At 37.1% G+C, this 19722-nt stretch overlaps 1 protein-coding gene across 2 annotated transcripts in view; it reads right to left on the bottom strand.

Annotated features, from left to right (window-relative positions):
• LOC131167145 (glycerophosphodiester phosphodiesterase GDPDL3-like) overlaps nucleotides 1-17943 on the bottom strand; it is a 30873-nt gene extending 12930 nt beyond the window's left edge. The window contains exons 1-4 of one of the 2 annotated variants that reach the window (XM_058125964.1): nucleotides 17532-17943; nucleotides 14317-14610; nucleotides 3807-3919; nucleotides 3212-3710 (exon numbers count right to left, since the gene is read on the bottom strand). In XM_058125964.1, coding sequence (XP_057981947.1) covers nucleotides 3212-3710; nucleotides 3807-3919; nucleotides 14317-14610; nucleotides 17532-17679 — 1054 coding nt within the window. In that variant the 5' untranslated portion in view covers nucleotides 17680-17943. The remainder of the gene's footprint in view (nucleotides 1-3211; nucleotides 3711-3806; nucleotides 3920-14316; nucleotides 14611-17531) is intronic. The other variant, XM_058125963.1, reaches the window with a different exon arrangement.
• Nucleotides 17944-19722: the final 1779 nt, after the last annotated feature.

Below are 19722 nucleotides of genomic sequence, written 5' to 3'. Positions count from 1 at the left end.
AAGCAAACTTGGACTCTTCGAAAACCAGTGCTTGAATAATAGAAGAAACCACACTCCATTGGCAGCACCATAGACTTGAATTGAGAATACCATCACTGGTCATATCGGGATGACAACTCGGCAATAGGAATATTTGAAAGACGGATGTCTTCAAACACATGCATTTCTCTCCTTGTATTGTCTTCATGTTGAGTAATTAACAGATTTTTCTTGTCTTGAGTGTGGGCTTCAAGATGATCTTTGTACTGTTATAGTGGAAGATGTGTTCTCATGTCCTTGAATCACAACCAAATCATCCAACCAAGGAGTACATGGCCAATCTAAGTATGATTTCACACCAAACATTATCAAAATAATCACCCATTTGGATAGGAACCTAACATGTTTCATAAACATATAAGATAGTGCTATCAATCCAAGATATCTCATAAGGCTCTAGGTGAGGTTTCGGATGAAGTTGCATACAAGTCACTCCAACTAGAGAAACCATATTGATAGGCCATCAGTGGTGATTTTGCAAACATACCTTCTAGACTTGAGAAAGGTGTGGAAAAGCTTGGAATTGTGCCCAAGATATGATAATGGCTTTCCTTTGTCCACTAAGTTGTCAATATACTGCTGGATTATACATATACGTATATACATACGCACATACATGCATAGTTGCAGTATGTGTGTATATATATATATATATATATATACACACATACTGCAACTATAGATCACCAAAAGCCCTTAAAACAATTCTCAAGCAAGCTTAACTCCAAATTTCTCAAGAACCATCTTCAATTCATGTGTCATCTTGAGTGCATGCAGAAATAAACAAATTCACATAGAAAACTAACAAATGCAGCAATGCAAACTGACTATTATTGTTGGCAGTAACAAATCAATGCTGATCGCGACCTGATAGTTTAATTTAGAGCCTTTCTTACCAACATATCACACTTCAGCACAAACAATCTCATCTGGAACCAAAATTTCACTCAGCAAATCAAAATCTCAGGAGACAAAAGTCAAACAACAAATTATTGTGTCTGGAACCAATTTCCCATGATTCTAGCAGTTGTGGTGTATGTGAGAGCGGTGAATGCGATGGTGATGGTGGTGTGATGAGAAAAGCACAAGAAACTAGAGTTTTTGAGAGGTCGACGGCTCCGGTAATAAGAAAAAGAAAAAACTATAGGAAAAGGGGTTTTAGAGGATTCTGATTTTGATGGTGTGGGAGTTGTTGCGAGAATATTACAGGAATTCAGTGTTTCAAAAAATGGGGACACAACTGGAATTTTCACAATTGTTCAAAACTGCTTTTCGGTGGTTTTTTTTTGTTTTTCAGACTGAAACTTCAGAACATAGATGATGGTTGATGGTGCTTTTTGTTGATGGTTTGAGATGAAGACGTGAGAGACTAACAGAGAAGGAGATTGATTAATGCCTAGAATGAAAGAAAAAAGAAACAAAGAGAAATTCAGAATTTCAGATCGCAGAGCATCAGAAAGAGGAGAAGACAAGAGAAGTAGAAGAAGAAGAAGAAGAAGGGAGAAGGAAAGAAAGGAGGATAAAACTGCTGTGGGCAGAGCAGTGGGCTAAAGACAGCAGAAAATAGAAGGAAGGGCCTGTGGACAGTAGAGAGAACAAAGAATAGAGAAAAGGAAAGAATGGTGAAGGAAGGAGGAGGAAGAAGGAAAAAGAGAAGCAGTGTGACGAGAAAATGGGGGACTGAAATGGAAGAACAGAGATCGAGGTGGAGCTCTGATATCAAATGATGCAGGGGCAACATCAAGGATCTACAGCCATGGCAGAGATTAGAAGAAATTGAAAAAAGGAAGGGCGAGAGAGGACGGATAAGATACAAGGGGGAAACTCATGTTCACTTCAATTGAAATTCAAAAACAACTACCTAGAACATGGCTTTCACACACTACTTATAAAAAAGCCTCTAAACATGTGAAATTACATATATACCCCTAAAAAACATTATATCACAAACATACCCCTTGATACACAAAGATTACAAAAAAAGCCCCCAAACACACATAATTCTATACTAATTAAATTAAACCCAAAAGAATCTACTAACTAAAGGCAACAATCCCTTAGCAAATCTTCTTAATTATTCTCCAACATGGATGAAGGGTCTTGCTTCCTGTCCTACACCACTAGTGTTACAAGATTTAGGTTGCTCCTGATGCTATAAGCTTTTATGTTGAGTGCATGGAGTTGGGGCATGCCAAAGCTTTGGAAGGTTCATAAAGGGATTTCATTAGGCCCACATCTTAGAACAGTTGTACTCTTCTTCTACTTTTTTTCTCCGGTTTGAAATTTCAGAGCCTGTTCATTTGTGAGAAAGTCACTTCATTTTTTATTTTAACTTTTCAAACATTTAAAATATTTACCAAAATGCCACCATGTTTTCCAGTTTTCAACAATATGAATTGAAAACTGAAAAATATCAAAAAGTTATTTTCCATGAATTCCACACAAATGTTGGAAAATTTTTAGAAACAACTAGAAAACAAGATGGCATTTTTTAAAGTTCGAAAAAATTAAACTTGAAAACAAAAACATTTTTCCTCAAGTGGGCAGGCCTTTAGCATGCCTCCTTCCCAAAAATAAAACAAGATAAAATTGCATGCTATTGTAACAATTATATTTCCTTCCATTATGCAGTTATAGGATGCACTGTCACACTCCCCTTTTAGAGTACAATTACTATGCAAGTCCCATGTATGAGACGTCATTTCACTTCTTCAATGATGCAATTGGACATACAGATGTTGATTCTCGAAAATTGGAAGTGTGTGGAATTGGACAAGACTCAATTGGATGCCCCCAAGATCAATAGGAATGAAAATCATTATGCCAGATGAGAAATTTGAAATTAGAATCAAATAGCAGGGCAAATCATGTGCACACCACAGAGTCACACGTGTACATCCATATTATATATTCACTAAGCATATGTGTGTGAGCAAGTGTTTGAAGAGGGAACAAAACTGTTTAACTAATTATTCTTGCTCTGTTAGAAAAATATTTTGCAACAGCTTTAACATAAAATAATTTCTCTGCACAAGTAGAAAAGTGCAACATGATTTAACAGCATTTAGGTACAAATTCAACTTAGAAGTGGAGTACATTTCTCAAAACCAATACGATCCACAAATTTTTGGATTAAGTTATTCTTTTAAAGTGAGTTATGAGGTTGACTTACCTATGGCCTCTGATGGAGTTATTGGGAAGTCCGACAGCACACCATCAACAGAGAATTCACCATTGTCCATGAAAGACAAATATTCGGCCACAGGGTCATAACTAAAGTTGTAGCTAAAAGGAACATCATTCGCAAAATCTGATGCAAAGACTTCTAGACCTGCCTTATGAGCATCAACCACAAGAGAGGTACGAGTTTGTAAATATAGGCTCTCATCCACAGGCCATATGTAACCCTTAGGAACAAGAATTCCAGAGGCAAATGTCCTCACAAATGTAAGATTTTGTAAGAGAGAACCATAGGTCTGGTTAGTAAAAGGCTCAGTTTCATCTTTTCCCAGAAACCGGAAGACTAGTTTTGTGATGCTTGGCTTTCGTGCTTCGATACTGCGAAGAAAATTCACCTCTGGTGATGATATATATTTAACAACAACACTTCTAAATATTGAAAGTACAAAGCTCCTCATACTCAAATTGTTCTGTCGAAAGAACTCATCATGCTGCAAAAGAAGTATTACACCAACTTTGAGAAAAATGATACACTAAAAGAATGCATTATAATGTGTAAAAGCAAGCAACTAAAATTCGATCCTTGCCTGAATATTCAACCATAAGCCCGGTGGTTTCATTGTAGCCACATTTTCAACAGTCATAATTGGGAACTGACTGTCGTCAAACTTGCTAGATCGAGAATAAACTGCTTGTGTCACTGAGCAAATAACAAAAAAAACTGTCAGTTCCTAAAAATGTTTTGCACCCTATACTGCAGGGAGAAGAAGAGTATAATAACCAGCATTCAGCAAACAGAAAAAGTGTGTTAGCGCCAATGTTTCCTGCTGAATTATTATCCTTAGGATATTTCATTCTTTGAAACTAATTGTTATGGTCGTGGGAAAATTAACTTAGTTTATTATTATATGATACTGTAGTTACAATTTTAATTATTCATGGAATTATTTTTCCAAATTCGGTAAGGCTAAAGTTTATCCAAGTCGCATTTATTAAATATATTCTAGCTTGAAACCTTGATTAGTTGCATTCAATGAAGCAAAAAGTTGGCTGTTACAAAAGTCTTGAATATTTTACATTGCAAATATTCTTGTCCAAATGTGCATTCACAGTTTCGATATGTCCACAATCTCAAATTGTATTGATCATGGTTTTGAAAACAAGACCAGACCGGCCGGTTCAACCCAATTTTTGACAGGACTGGGCACATGTCGAGTCTAGGTCAAAGATACAAACTTGAAATGGCGCCACCCAGGGGCAAACCAGCTGACCCGGTGCGAACTAGTCAGAACTGATACAAATGGGTTCGTCGCCGGGTCAACCCGGTTCATTTATTTTAATTTTAAATTTTTTTTTTTTTTTTTTTTAATTTAAGTCAAAAATAACACACCCTAAAATCTAAACGTCCTTCTTCACTCTTCGATCCTTCCTCCTTCTCAGGCATCCGGCTGCCCCAAAGCGCCCAACTCCCAAGTCCGCAGCGGCAAAGCTCCCTTACCCACTGTCAGATGCTTCCACAGTTCCACGTTGCCACACAGACGGCAGCCCAAGACCCCCTTCTCTGCAGCCGGCTGACTCGGTTCTTCGCCCTTCTCCGCAACCGGCAGCCCCAAGGCCCCCAACTCCCAAGTCTCAAGTCCGAACTCTGAAGTCTGAAGCTCCCTTAGCCGCAGCTGGAAGCCTCTGCTCCACCACACACAGCTGCACGCTGCCGCACCTCCCTTCAAGTAAATGAGTTTTAAAATATTCAAATTTCAAAGTTTCAAACACTGCTCACTGCTGCTGTGTTTTTATTTTTTTAAAAAAAATTATAGTATTCAAACATCAAAAAAACTGCTGCTCTGTTCAATTACTTCAATCTGCTATTGAACATTTTGCTGATTGAACAAGAAGACAATTTGCTGGATACAAATTTTTTATATCAAAAACTTAATTAATTCAACTAATACTACTCATACATTTAAATTAGGCATATTCAAAAACTGATATAAAAGTATTTGTAGTATTTCTCACTGAATAATTTCAATTATTCCAAATGGTGTAGAACTTTGTCTTTTTATTTTCTTTTTTGTCAAAATTTGGGATTTCATTTTCCTAAAAATTTGATTGATACACCAGCTTTATTCAGCCCATGTTTTTTGTTCATCAAGGACGATGCATTCTCCTGTCAATGATTAACAACCTCATTTCACAGCAGGAGCCTATTTTTTCCCATTCCTACCGAAACATATATGAGTCTGTCAAGATTTTTTGAGAACTTTTGACTTTGTTCATTATGTGTTCATCCATTTGTTGTGTTCAATTCAAGTGTTCAATCTGCTGTGTTTAATATTTCAATATGCTTCTTTAATCTGTTGTGTTGAATATGCTTTGTTCAATCCATGTTTTTAAAAACCGTGGCTGTTGTTGAATCTGCTATTGTTCATTAATTTTTATAATTGAAATACTATGGTCAAATTTTTTTTGGATGACCAGCACAGAGGATCGAAATAAAATGGCAACATCTGAAAAAATAATGAATAATCAACCCCTATCCACACCTAAGGCTGAGGATGTTCCTCAACGTGGGAAGACTCTAACCCAACATGGAATCATTGTGAAGTGGTTGATAGGCAATTGAAGTGTTTGTATTGTAGAAAAATATTCAAAGGAGGAGGAATTAATAGATTTAAACAACATTTAGCCAAGCAAAGAGGGCAAACTGCACCTTGTAAAAAGGTTCCAAATCATGTTCAAGAACAGATGCATAATTTGTTAAATGATGTAGAAAATGTAAAGATAAAGGATGTCTCCTATGGAACAGGAGGTTCTAGTGTGAACAAATAAAAAAGCTCATCTTTATCTGCACCTACTTCTGATAAAAAAATAAATAAAAAAAATGAGCAAGAAACTGAGCAAAAGTTTAAAGGAGGGGAAGACAGCTCCAGTTCTAAGGGTAAAGCTGTGGTGATGCGTAATTATTTTCCTCCTCGTGCTTCTCATGGTTCTCAACTATCAATGGATTATCTTTTTGAGGGAGTTGAAAGAGCAAAAACAGTGATAAAAAAGCCTTTTAACTGTTAGGTTATAAACTTGTAATGTTGTAATATTGTATTGACTATTTTATGTTACAATATGTAATGCTGATTTGAAATTTTAGGTACTAAACTTTGAATTTGATGATGAAGAGTGCAGACTTTGTTGTGCATTCTTGTATTGTATTATATGCTAGAGTTTGAATTTTATTTTGATTGATGTTTTGAAGATGAAAGTTACTATTATCTTGCTTGAATTTGAGAGGTAAGTGTTAAGCATATACATAAAAATTCTTAGATATCTTATATTTTTCATTATTCATTATTATGAATTTATATATAGGTATATATAATTATATATATAGATATAAACATAGACTATAACATCATGCTGATATCACTGGTTCGACTGCTGGTTCAACCACCGGTCTGACGGACCCAGTGACCTTTCAGGGTCCGCCACCAATCCAGTTTTCAAAACTATGGTATTGATTGTTGAAAATCTTCATATTGAAGGGAATCCTTGGCGCAATGGTAGAGTTGTCACCGCGTGACCTCGAGGACATAGGTTCAAGGTGGAAACAGCCTCTTGCAAAAAATGCATGGTAAGGCTACATACTATGGACCCATCATGGACCACCCCTTCCCCGGACCCCACATATGTAAGAGCTTTGTGCACTCGGCTGCAATTTTTTTTTAATTGAACTTCCTCATATTGGAGTCTACTGCTTTGTTGGTTCTTTTTGGTTGGATAATTATATATTTTATTGCATAATCAACTATGTAAAATATTTAGCATCAATTAGTTGAATTCTCTTAAAATAATTTCTGCACAACTAGGAAAAAAGATTTCATCCAGATGCAACAGCCTCCAGCAATAGACTTAGACTTCTCATTTTTATTTTTGTTCTTCCAGCTGCAAATCGAACTATACTAAAGAGGCTGCCTGTTGTAAGTTTGTAACTAGACTAGAGCACATTTTCAGCTGATCAATCCCTGAACTCAAGTGTGTGAAATATTGTCATGGGGTGAGAGAATGGATGAGGATGGTACTCCTTGAGCTCTACAAGAATAGCTTCCGAGTGTGAGGAGTGTTTCCTCAATGGTTGGTGGAGAAACATAGTTGTATAATTGGTTTGATCTTCATCATGAAGAAGGTTGGTAGAAGTGGCATTCTCAAGTATCTTGAGAATGGATGTGGGTGCCAAGTTTGAGGTGAATCACCAATCTTCATAAGCCAGTTGTCTCTCTCTCAAGATTTTTCATATCTTTTTAGGGTGTCCATGGTTGCTTGGTGCAAGGATTGGCAACAAGAAGTATCAGTTGATTCCATCTCAAGCTCTTCCACTCACCAAATTGAATGATCCTTTCTTGTAAACAAGATGATTCTTTCCATGTTGATAGACTCCTTGGTGCTTTCCGCAACTTGACAAATATGAGTTCTTTTCAGAAAGAGTGAATCAATGTAGAGTGGGAATTGGAATATTTGATGTTTGGAGAAAAATTTCAAAGCATATGGTCAAGCGATTGTTGGGTCCTCAACCCAAATATGTTTAGATAATTAGTAGTTATTATAAGTGTTTAGTTTAATATGTAGTAGTCTTATATGTATTTTGGATTTTGTTTGCAATAAGAGTGTTTTTTGGGGGTTTATTTGTAATTTTCTAGTAATAAATCTGGTTTGAAAGCCATGTAAGAGTTAGTTTGGAGTGGAAGTTAACATGTTTTTCCCCATTTTCCTCACTATGTTCTTCTTCCTTCTTTGTCTTCTTCTTCCCCTCTCCTCTCTCTATCTCTCCTCATAGTTCTCTCTTGACAGTAATTCATCAATGTTGTTCAACATCAATGGTCTGTTTTGCCTCTTCTTGATGTTTGGGCATTTCAGCACTTTAGAGTGATTTCTTTGGGTGGCATTAACGGAATTGGAAAGCTTTCTCATTTTAATAGTTTCAATGCTTCTTTTAGTCTTGTTTGGTAGAAACGCTGTTTCCTCTATAGGAGTGTGCCATTTCCTACTTCTGTACTCCATTCTCTCAATAAAATTTCTCAACAAACAATAATTCAAAAATTCAAGCACAGGACAATTCAAAACAGTATTAAAAGAAACAACCATAAAGCCAGTGTTTTAGTTAAAAAGCATAGGATAAATGCCTCAACCAGAAAAAAGACAATGAACTATAGCGATGTCACTGTACCTCCAATCACTGATAAACAAATTACATTCCCAGTTGTTAGGAATCTGTGAGCAATAAACACACGCCAGAAAAATAAAAGACACCAGAAATTACGTGGTTCGGTCTAGATTGACCTACATCCATGGAGCACACCACAATCCACTATGAAATTGGGAGAAAATACAAACTCTCTTCTCAGCTTTGTCTGCACTCTTCCTCACGCTCTTTTCTACTCACATATCTTGTCACTTGCACACACTTCTCTATTTATAGATGGCTGGAGAAATTACAGTAAATGGCGGATTAATTTGTAATCAATTTCGGCTTCAATCGATAGCCACGGACAGCCGCGAATTACAGCTCAATGCAGCTCAATAGCTTACACGTGGCACCGCGTCTCTGGCTCCAGCTACTCAACAATCTCCCACTTGGAGATGGAGACGCCTCCTCAACCAGTGATAAATGATGTGCTCAAATATGTCTTCAGGCATGAAGACCAACTGAAGTTGAACACAACTTCAGCTTTTCTGTGGTTACCACCTTTGTTAACATATCTGTTGGATTCCTGCTACTTTGGATTTTTTCAAGTGTCAACACGCCATCTTCTAACAGAGATCTGACGAAGTGATAACGAAATCTAATATGTTTGGTTTTGGAATGAAATGTAGAGTTCTTTTCCAGATGTATTGCACTCTGACTATCACTATACAAAACATTTCTCTCCTATTTTATTTCAAGCTCTGTTAACAAACCCTGAAGCCAAATCATCTTTTTACTTGCTTCTGTCACTGCTACGTACTCAGCTTCTGTAGTGGATAGAACAACAATCTTCTGTATCTGTGACATCCAACTAACAGTTGTTGTGCCAACAGTGAATATATACCCGATGGTGCTTCTGCGATGATCAATTTCACCCGCAAAATCAGTATCTCCTTGAATTTTCAAATCACTTTTGCCGAAACATAGGCACTTATCAATAGTGCCACGTAGATATCTCAAAATCCACTTCACTACTTCTCAGTGAGTCTTCCTTGGATTTGACATGTACCTGCTGACAGCTCCCACTGCTTGGCCAATATCTGGTCTGGTACCAATCATAGCATACATGAGACTTCTAACAGCTGAGAAGTATGGTACCTTAGCCATAAAATCTTTTTCTTCATCTGTCTGAGGAGACTGATCCTTAGAGAGACAGAAGTGACCTGCCAATGGTGTATTTATTGTTTTGGCGCTGTTCATATTAAACCTCTGTAAAACACGGCTAATGTACTCTGACTGAGATAACCGCAACGTTCCTTGTTGCTTATCTCTAGAGATCCGCATCCCAAGAATCTGTTTTGCAGGACCCAAGTCTTTCAAGTCAAACTCCTCTAACAATTGTTGCTTCAATATTCTGATATCTTCTATATCTGACCTTGCAACTAGCATATCATTAACATATAACAATAGGATAATACAGCTAGTACGATACCTCTTGAAGTAGCAACAGTGGTCGGCATTGCACTTTTGAAAATTTTTCCTCTGCATACAGCTGTCAAACTTCTTGTACCACTGCCTAGGAGCTTGTTTGAGACCATACAAGCTCTTCTTCAATCTGCACACAAGATTCTCTTTACCTTTAACTGAGAAACCTTCTAACTGTTGCATATAAATTTCCTCATCAAGATCACTGTGAAGAAATGTCGTCTTCGCGTCCAACTGCTCAAGATGTAAGCCTTCCGATACAACAATACTCAAGACAGATCTGATGGTTGTCAGCTTCACGACTGGTGCAAAAATATCAATGTAGTCAATTCCTTCCTTCTGCTCGAAACCTTTGACTACTAACCAGGTTTTATACCTCTTGGATCCATCATGCTCTTCTTTGATCATGTACACTCATTTGTTGTGAAGAGCCTTCTTACCTTTGGGCAACTTAGCTAGTTCCCATGTTTTGTTGAAGATAAGAGACTTCATCTCGTCTTTCATTGCAAGCTCTCACTTACTCGAATCTCCTACCTAACATGCTTCAACATAATATTCAGGTTCTCCTCCATCTGTAAGAAGTAAATGATTCACATACCTCCTATTTGGAACATGCTGCCGAGAAAATCTCCTAAGCTCTAGAGCTAGAGTAGGAGGCAGTGATGCAACAATCTACTCCACAGGTTCCTCTGCTTGAGGATTCTCGGTGTTTCGTTGTCGTGTCCCTACACCTTCTAGGACATCATCCACATCTACATAGGTTGTTTCAAACTCTGTAGGTTTTGTTGTGTCTCTATCTTTGTACATTACCTTTTCATCAAAAATCACATTTCTGCTTCTAATCACCTTTTTGTTTTCATCATCCCAAATGCGATACCCATATTCATCTCTACCATAACTGACGAAGGTGCATGTCCGGGATTTTGGATCAAGCTTATTCCAAACATGATCATTGATATGTACATATGCAACACAACCAAAAACTCTCAAATGTGAAAGTCTTACCTCTTTACCGCTCCATACTTTTTCTGGTAGTCTATAGTCCAATAAGACTAATGGACTCCTGATAATCAAGTAAGCTGCTGTGTTGACTGCTTCTGCCCAAAACATCTTTGGTTAGCCTGACTGCATACGCATGCTTCTGGCTTTTTCAGTCAACGATCTATTCATCCGCTTGGCTATGCCGTTATGCTGAGACGTACCTGGCACAGTTTTTTCCATCCTGATACCATGCTCATAGAAAAATTTCTTAAACCCGGTGTCATCATACTCACCACCATTATTGGTTCTCAGCTTCTTGATTTTCAAACCAGTTTCATTTTCAACCATTGCTTTCCAAATCTTAAAAGCATCAAAGACATCATATTTGTATTTCAGGAAGTAAACTCATACCTTCCGAGAATGATCGTCAATAAATGTCACGAAGTAATGCTTCTCAGTTGTGGATGAAATGGTCGTTGGTCCCCATACATCTGAATAGACTAGCTCAAATCTCTCCTTCTTTGGGGTACTGGTGTTCATCTGGAAACTGACCCTCTTCTGTTTCCCAAGTATGCAATCCTCACACGTGTCAATCTTCACTGACTGTAAATCACTCAACTTTTCCTTCGAGTGCATCACCCTGAGTCCCTTCTCACTCAAGTTTCCAAGTCGTTGATGCCAAATGTTGCTAAACATGCATGCATTAGGGGTTACATAAAGAGTTCCACTTTTCTTACTTCGTGCAATCATCAATACATCCTTCGAAATCTTCCATTCATTACCAATGAAGGTTGTGTTATATCCTTCATCTTCCAATTGACCAATTGAGATCAAGTTCTTCCTCAAATCTGAAATATATCTGACATCTCTTAGCTTCCATGCTGATTCATTCATCTTGATCTTCACTATCCCCTTGTCGGTTATATCGCAAGATTGATCATTGTCAAGGTATACTTTACCAAAGTCACCGGGTGTATACTTCTTTAGGCAATCTCTACTGCAAGTGGTATGAAACAAAACTCCAGAGTCTAACACCCAAGACTCCTTTTTGCTCTCCAAAGAGCAAATCAACATATCATCATTTTCTGAAGCAACATTTGCTTCTGTCTTCGCTTTCGTCTCATATTCTTTCTTCGGACCTTTGCATTGGTTTCTATAATGACCAGTTTTTCCACAATTCCAGCATTCTATATTCTTTGTGCCCTGGGAACCTGTGTCCTAAGAAGCTCTGGGATTTCTGGATCTGGACCGTCTAGACCTAGATTTGCCGTGATTGTTTGATCGTCCATGCCTGCTTCCTCTGCCTAGACTTTCTATGTTCAAGGCTGAACTCGAAGTGGAACCATGGTTTGACTGCATTCTGATTTCTTCCGTCAAAATCATGCTAAAGACCTCATCGTATACTAGCTTTGATTTCCCTACGAAGCTACTGATTGCAGTAACAATACCATTCCAACTTTCAGGCAACTAACTGAGAATCAGTAGAGTACGAATCTCACTATCAAATGTAATCCCAACTAAAGCGAGTTGATCCAACAACTCGTTGAAACTATTCAAATGTCTGCTAAAACTTTCACCTGCAGACATGGTCATAAGAAATAACATTTTCATAAGATGTACCTTATTAGCGGCTGATGGCTGCTCGTACATATTAGAAAGCGTATCCATTAGAGACTTAGTGGTTGATATGTGTTTGATATTAAATGCCACAAACTTTGACAACGTCATTTGGATAGCTCCGAGAGCTTTCTGATCAAGCAGCTCCCACTCGTCCTCATTCATAGATCTAGGCTTTTCCTTCAATAGTGAGTGCAACTCCTTCCCAAACAAATAATTTTCAATCTGCATCTTCCAGAAACCGAAATTGTTGTCGTTAACCATCTCGATCTTTGAGCTCCTTTTGTTCAACATCTCAATTCACTGATCTAGAGACGGAATTAGCTCAAACAGACAGCACGGTTGGATCTGAAACAATCAAAAACCTTAGAAATGGTTCAAGTCGTTCAAAAAACGGACCCGAAATGGCTCCGAAAAGCCCGGTCAAAAACCTAATCAAATCTGGTCAACTATAACGGAATATTCCTCAGACTAACGGAATATTCCTGACGGCATTAATGACGCCGTTAAATAACGTTGTTTGCTGACGTGGTAGTGTGGGGTCCACTACTGACGCAACGCTGCCATGGCACTGTGGGGCCTACCTACTAGCAAATTTTGTGGGTCCTAGTTGCTGACGTGGCAGATGACATGGCGGCTGACTCGGCCGCTGACTGAGCGATGACGCGATTGCTGACTGGGCTGCTTACTCGGCGCCACGTGGCACTGACGTTGCTAACCCAGCGCTGATGTGGACAGGTGACGTGGCACTGACGTCACGTTGTCTTCAATTTCTGCTGCTTCGCCAGGCGATCGTCGGCGCGTGGGATGACCTGTCGACTATCTGCTAGCGCATGAAGGCGCGTGGGAGCACGTGGACACGTCGTCTGGACGTTGGCGGCACGTGCGGTGTCGTCTAGGCTCCTTTCGAGCTCCGGTTAGCACCGTTGGTTTCGTCTCGACGAGAGGAACACAGTGGTGCTCTCAAAATGCAATTTCAAGACACTGGACGAGGCTCTATTTTTCAATGAATTTCTCCAATCTGACGTTTCTGCTCCGAACCAGGCTCTGATACCACTTGTTAGGAATCTGTGAGCAATAAACACACGCCAGAAAAATAAAAGACACCAGAAATTACGTGGTTCGGTCTAGATTGACCTACATACACAGAGCACACCACAATCCACTATGAAATCGGGAGAAAATACAAACTCCTCTCAACTCTCCCTACACTCTTTCCCACGCTCTTTTCTACACACATATCTTTTCAGTTGCACACACTTCTCTATTTATAGATGGCTGGAGAAAGTACAGTAAATGGCGGATTAATTTGTAATCATTTTCAGCTTCAATCAATAGCCGCGGATTACAGCTCAACGTGGCCCAACAGCTCACACGCGACACCGTGTCTCTGGCTCCAGTTACTCAACACCACTATCCCTAATAATTCTATACATTTGATAGCTTTAGGAGAACCTAATTGCAAAAGGGACTGAACATTAATGACGGCTTTAAGAACTACAAAATTTGGCATTGAACCATCAATTGTCTAGCTGAATATATGATGTGACAAGAGTGAAAAAAGAAAAAAGAAAAACCAACGAAACAAACAAACAAACACACACATTAGAACCAGACTACCAGTGGTGCATTGCACCCACAACATTTTTGCACAAAGTGGCCATTCACAAGTCTCAAACTTCTGCCCTGGTTCAATAATCATTATCTTAATTCTGTAAGAGTTAAATTGAGTAAACAAGTCTTTTAATTACCACTAGATCAAGCAATGGCCCATCATAACCGCTGACAAGCAACAAAAAAAAAATTAAAAGTCCAAAACAAACACTGGAGGAGGAAGTTAAACTTACAGGAGACATTTGCTAAGTCATCCAGTGTAAAATCCACAGTAAACAATCCTTTAATGGGCTGCCCATTGACAATGTACTCCTTGCTCATATTTTGGAAAATATATGTAATATCAGAAGCATTATCCAACACAACGTCTGGAAAACAAATCCCTGCCCCATCTTTGGTTAGCTGCACATCGCACCACAGCAGCACATTCGATAAACTAGAGGATAAAGCAAATTTGAAGGCATAAAAACTGGAATCAGCAAATAGCCCTGAAAATCCACCCCGAGCAATGACTAAAGGTTGTTCCCCTGCAAAACAAAACGAGGCTGAGTTCATAGAAATCGCTAAAAATCTATAATGAAATAGCACTAAAAATGCTTAAGATTACTGACATCAAAACCATATCAAAACTTCATTTTACAAACGTCGTTATGCTATTGAAAATTGAAATTGTGTTAAACTATTTCCAAAAAAAATGTAAACGATTTCGAATCCTTCATAGATGAAGTTTTTCTGCAAAATAAAATGAGATTGAATTCAACGAAATCACCTTGACAGGACAGCTTACTGCGATCAAACCAATATAGAAAGTTCCTTCAGAACCCATCTCACAAACTCCTTAAATGAATTTGAAGTTAAAACTTGCTAAACCCCGACTAAAACCATGGAAGATCTGGGAAATGTGATAGATCTCAAGATTTTCGACCCGTAACTCGCATTGGCCTTCTAAAATATCGAAAACTACACTCCAGAACAAGAAGCCCAAATTTCGCCTCTGTTGTTACTGGGCCGTAGGGGGATGAACCTTGCAGTCTGCAGACCTAAGAATTTCAGTTCTTCGCCTTCAATTTTGTAAGTGGGATATGATAAGAAGAACCACCAGGGGCCATGGCTGCTGCATTAGGAGCATTGCTCTGCTATCCAAAATCAAGAAAAATCACCCCATAAATCTTTCACTTTTCTGAATCTCTCTGAGTGCATCATTGTTTCCAGGTGGCTAAAAGGGGGCTTCGCAGAGCAGGGCTCATCGTCATCATCTCCATGTTATGGCGCCAACAAACATGAGCTCTCGCACGTTTCAATTGCAGAAGGCCGACCATTTATTTTATTACCGGTCTTAATTTTATTTTAGGATGAAATACAGTATCACTCTTTGAATTTCTAAAAATTGTAGAAAATATTTAAAATTTTTAATTTTATTGATAAAATAAAATTTTTATTAATCATCTTTAAGTGTATATGAAAAATATTTTTTTTAATAAAATATTTTTTCTTTATTTTTGTCCAATTATAATAAAAAAAATAACATAAATTTAATAATTAAGTTAATAAAATCAATTAACCAAATATAATATCTTGAAGATGAAACAAGTAAATCGGAAATACAATTGGTTCTCGATCAACATCAACATTATAATATAATTTTATTAATATTTTCAAATTTTTAAAAATATATAATAAATCATAAAAATGTACATATATATATATAATAATTAGAACACTACAAAATATTTATTATATGCAATTTTCATATAATCAAATGACTAAACATATCATAAAATAATAAAATCATAGTTCAATATTTTTCAATTTAAATAATTCATTAAACATACAGTATTAAAAGCATAAAGCCAACTTTTAATTGTTACCAAACCAGCTGTTTAGATTTTTATTATTGTATATTGCATTCTAGTTTTAAAATAATTTGAAAACTTCAATGATGGTTTGGGCGCCACAAGTTATATGTATAAATACTATGAGACTTTAATTATTATTTTATAGGCAATTTATATAAACCTCTATTTATAGCATTAGACATTAGTTCATATATTTATTATGTATAATGATATTAATAGATTTATATTATAATGGGAATTTGTTAAGAAATTCACAGACTATAAAATAAACATTATTATACGATTTTAGAATATGATAAAATGTTGAGTGACACGAGCTCGCGTGGCAAGGCATTAGCAGATATAGGTGTGTGGGTCCACACCTGCCCCCATTGATACCTCACCAAGTTTGCATTATATAGGTTGTATCATATATCAATTGAACAAAATCTAAATTGGATTACGAACTTGTTAACTTTCTAGGGTTAGAGCAAATGCCTTACTAAAAAAAAAAAAAAAAATTACAAGTAAAATCAAGGAATAAATTTGTCATTTAACATATTAAAAAATGAATGAGGCGTGACAATAATATTTATTTATTTGGGTAAACTGCACGATCATTTTAAGAATTTAACCCTGAAATTATTATTTTAAAAAAGAGTTAACTTATCTCTTAAGAATGGAATATGTCTCGAAAAAAATATAATTTTAAAAATAAAATTCATACTTTAAAAATCAAAATTAAGGCTCACATCATCGGATATAAATATATAAATATGAGTATTTTTTAAGGTACATCTGAGATTTTTTAAAAGATGCGTCTAAAAATTCTATAAAGTATAAACAAATGGTAAAAGGTTGATATTGAAATGCATCAACCAGCTAACATATCTCCACAAATTGCGCATAATTTTTTCCCTTTTAATAGACATACATAGTGAAATCCAAGTTGCTGTTTTTTTCAGAACATGCTTTGCTTTATTGGCATGTGGTAATGGGCATCTCAGTCAATGAATGAACCCACTCCAATTTATTTTTTTTAAATAAAAAATAAATGAAGATCATTGAATGAACAAAACAAAAATTTACTATGACTAGGAAAAAAAGTGTAAAACTTAGAATTGTAATCAATTTTTTCTTAAAAAAATATGTCGGAAGTTCTTGATTTTAAGAAATAGCAAGAAAGATAAATCAAATTAATCTAAAGTTGATGAAACAATCGAAAACCCAAATCAAGTCTGAACATTCACATCATATCAAACATGAATATATTTCTAACTGAGATGAAAATGCGAGAAAAATAAAATGATCTATAGAGTATAAATCCTAGTTGAAGCTCGTGTAAAATCTGCTTATGATACACAAAATTCTAGTTGATTGTATAAGATCTATCACAATCTAACTTAATAATGTTTTTTTTTTTTGGTAATATAAGCATTGCCACTTTCATGAATCCATCCATCCATAATCAACTCTCACAAAAATCTTGCCCTACATTTTATTAAATCTTCACTGTTGTTATTGTTTTGATTCCTAATTTTTCGCAACTAGCTAGTGCTGTTATCTTGCCCGACAAGAATTTAAAAAGGAGAAGGGGGAGAAGAATGCTTTACCGGAAAGTGTGAGCCATTTAGAGGTTGAGTTCGCAGAGGCCTGAGCAGCAGCGAGAGCCGCCGAGTGAATCAGAAGGAAGAGCAGAAAGAGGAGGAGGTGGGAGTCGCGCATCGCCGGAGATTGTTGAGAGCTCCTCTCCCACTGCATGCCGGCGGCGAGCAGCCTATAATGTTCTCTTAAAAACTCAGAGGAAGAAGGAGAGAAATCGATGAAGCGTTTGATCTACAGAGAGGGAATATGGGAAAGAGTGCGCATTTGTTTTTCTCGACGGGTAATTATAGCTCGGAGTTGGGTCAAGAGGGGCTATGCTATATCGCTATGTGCCTGCCTATGCATGCTGGCATTCATCATGGACTTTGAGCCTCCATTATAAGGTGGTGCCAGTTCTTGTTGGACCAAATAAACGCGGTTATCATCATGCATTTCAACTTTCTTTCCTTTATTCTCTCTCTTTTATTTTATTTTATTATATTTTTTTGTTCACCGAGGGCACGATATTTCGCAATGGGTGAGAGATACTCTGTCTCACACTATATCTTTCATGTCATTTTCTTTTTGTTCTTTTCTAAGACACCAAATCAAGTTTTAAGTCCTGTTAGATGGGTTCATCACGTGAATCCTTTTCTTTGAATTTATATGATCATAAATAATTTCATTAATGTTGCCTTTGGTAGCACGAATTTTGGATTCTGGATTTGGATTTGAGTGGAACTTATAGAAAATGCAGGACACTTTCATTGATGTGGGGACATCCTATATATAGGACTTATAAAAGGTATAGTTATTACAAATTCGAAAGTATTTAAACGTTATATTATTGTGTTTGTATGACTCTTATACTTTGTGAGGTTCATAAACAAAAAAAAAAAAAGCATATGGGTGTGCTGAGCAACACGCACTTGTCGACGAGAGTCTCTTTCGTCGACAAGTGAGAGCAAAGAAAAATCTCAGACATGAATTCCTGAGAGTCTTGACCAGATGCTCGACCGCTCGACCAGACTTGACCAGGCCAACTCATTCCCTAAAATCTCAGACATGAATTCCTAAGAGTCTCGACCAGGAGCTCGACCAGGCTTGACCACGTCGACGGTTGCGAGAAAAATTTCAACTTTTGAATTGGAACGTTTGAACGATTGGATATTTGGAGGGAAACCTCCGAAAGGTTGTTAAATAAGTCTTTTTACGCATATTTTAAGATAAAAAGATCATTGTAAACCTTTGTGTTGTGTACTTTAATTATTCATAGTGAATCCTTTGCTGATTGCTCTCGTGGATATAGGCTTTGCCGAACCACATATATTTGTATGTTGATTCTTGTTGTTTTTCAAATATACTGTGTAATGCCTCAAACCCAAAACTGGGGCCCAGAGTGTCACATAGGAATTGTTAAACGTCCTAGCCCCAGGAGTATATAGTCTAGAAGGGGGTGAATAGACTCTTTTCGCGAAATGCGTATTTCTCTACAAAATAAAAACACTTGGCAAGATACAAGAAATTATATCACAATATAAGTAAATTTAAATCATGCACAAGACAAATAAAATGAAGAGAAGGGTAGAAAAAATTAACAACGGTATTTTTATGAGCTTCGGTACCAAGCCTACGCCCATGCCTGGGGACCAACCCAAGGATTCCACAGTCTGCTAAGGAACTCCTTCAACAACGGAGAAATCTTACAACTCGGGAACAAATCCCTATTGCGCTCACCAGAAGCCACAAGGATCACCAAGACACCTTGCTAGTTTGTTTCAACTTCACCAAATGGTTCACAAAGAACCTTACAACAACTAGATGATTATAAAGAAATGCCCCTCACAATGAGCTGATGATGATTACAACACAATCTCACACCACTCTCTCAAGAAATGATTCAAACAAGATGAATGAGCAAGAGAGATTGAGCACTTTGTGAATGAGTAACTAAAATACAAGTGCAAAGTGCTAGGTTTTGGATTCAAAGATGTTTTTCACTAAAATGTTTGTACTAATGATCAAAACCATCAAAATCATGTTAATACAAGTCTAATAGCTTGTATTTATAGCCCAAAATCTAAAGGAGTTGTTAACTAGCCGTTGGGGAGAAGAAAAATTATTTTATTTGGTAAACTAGTCTTTTTTCGCCCATTGGAGTGGTGCTGCCCGTTGGACTCGTCGACGAGTCCCCTGCTCTCATCGACTAGTCACACACTG

The sequence above is a fragment of the Malania oleifera genome, chromosome 1 (genome assembly GCF_029873635.1).
Source record: "Malania oleifera isolate guangnan ecotype guangnan chromosome 1, ASM2987363v1, whole genome shotgun sequence".
Classification (NCBI taxonomy): domain Eukaryota; kingdom Viridiplantae; phylum Streptophyta; class Magnoliopsida; order Santalales; family Ximeniaceae; genus Malania; species Malania oleifera.
Note: the sequence above shows the minus strand (reverse complement) of the source record. Positions and strands in the feature narration are given on the sequence as shown.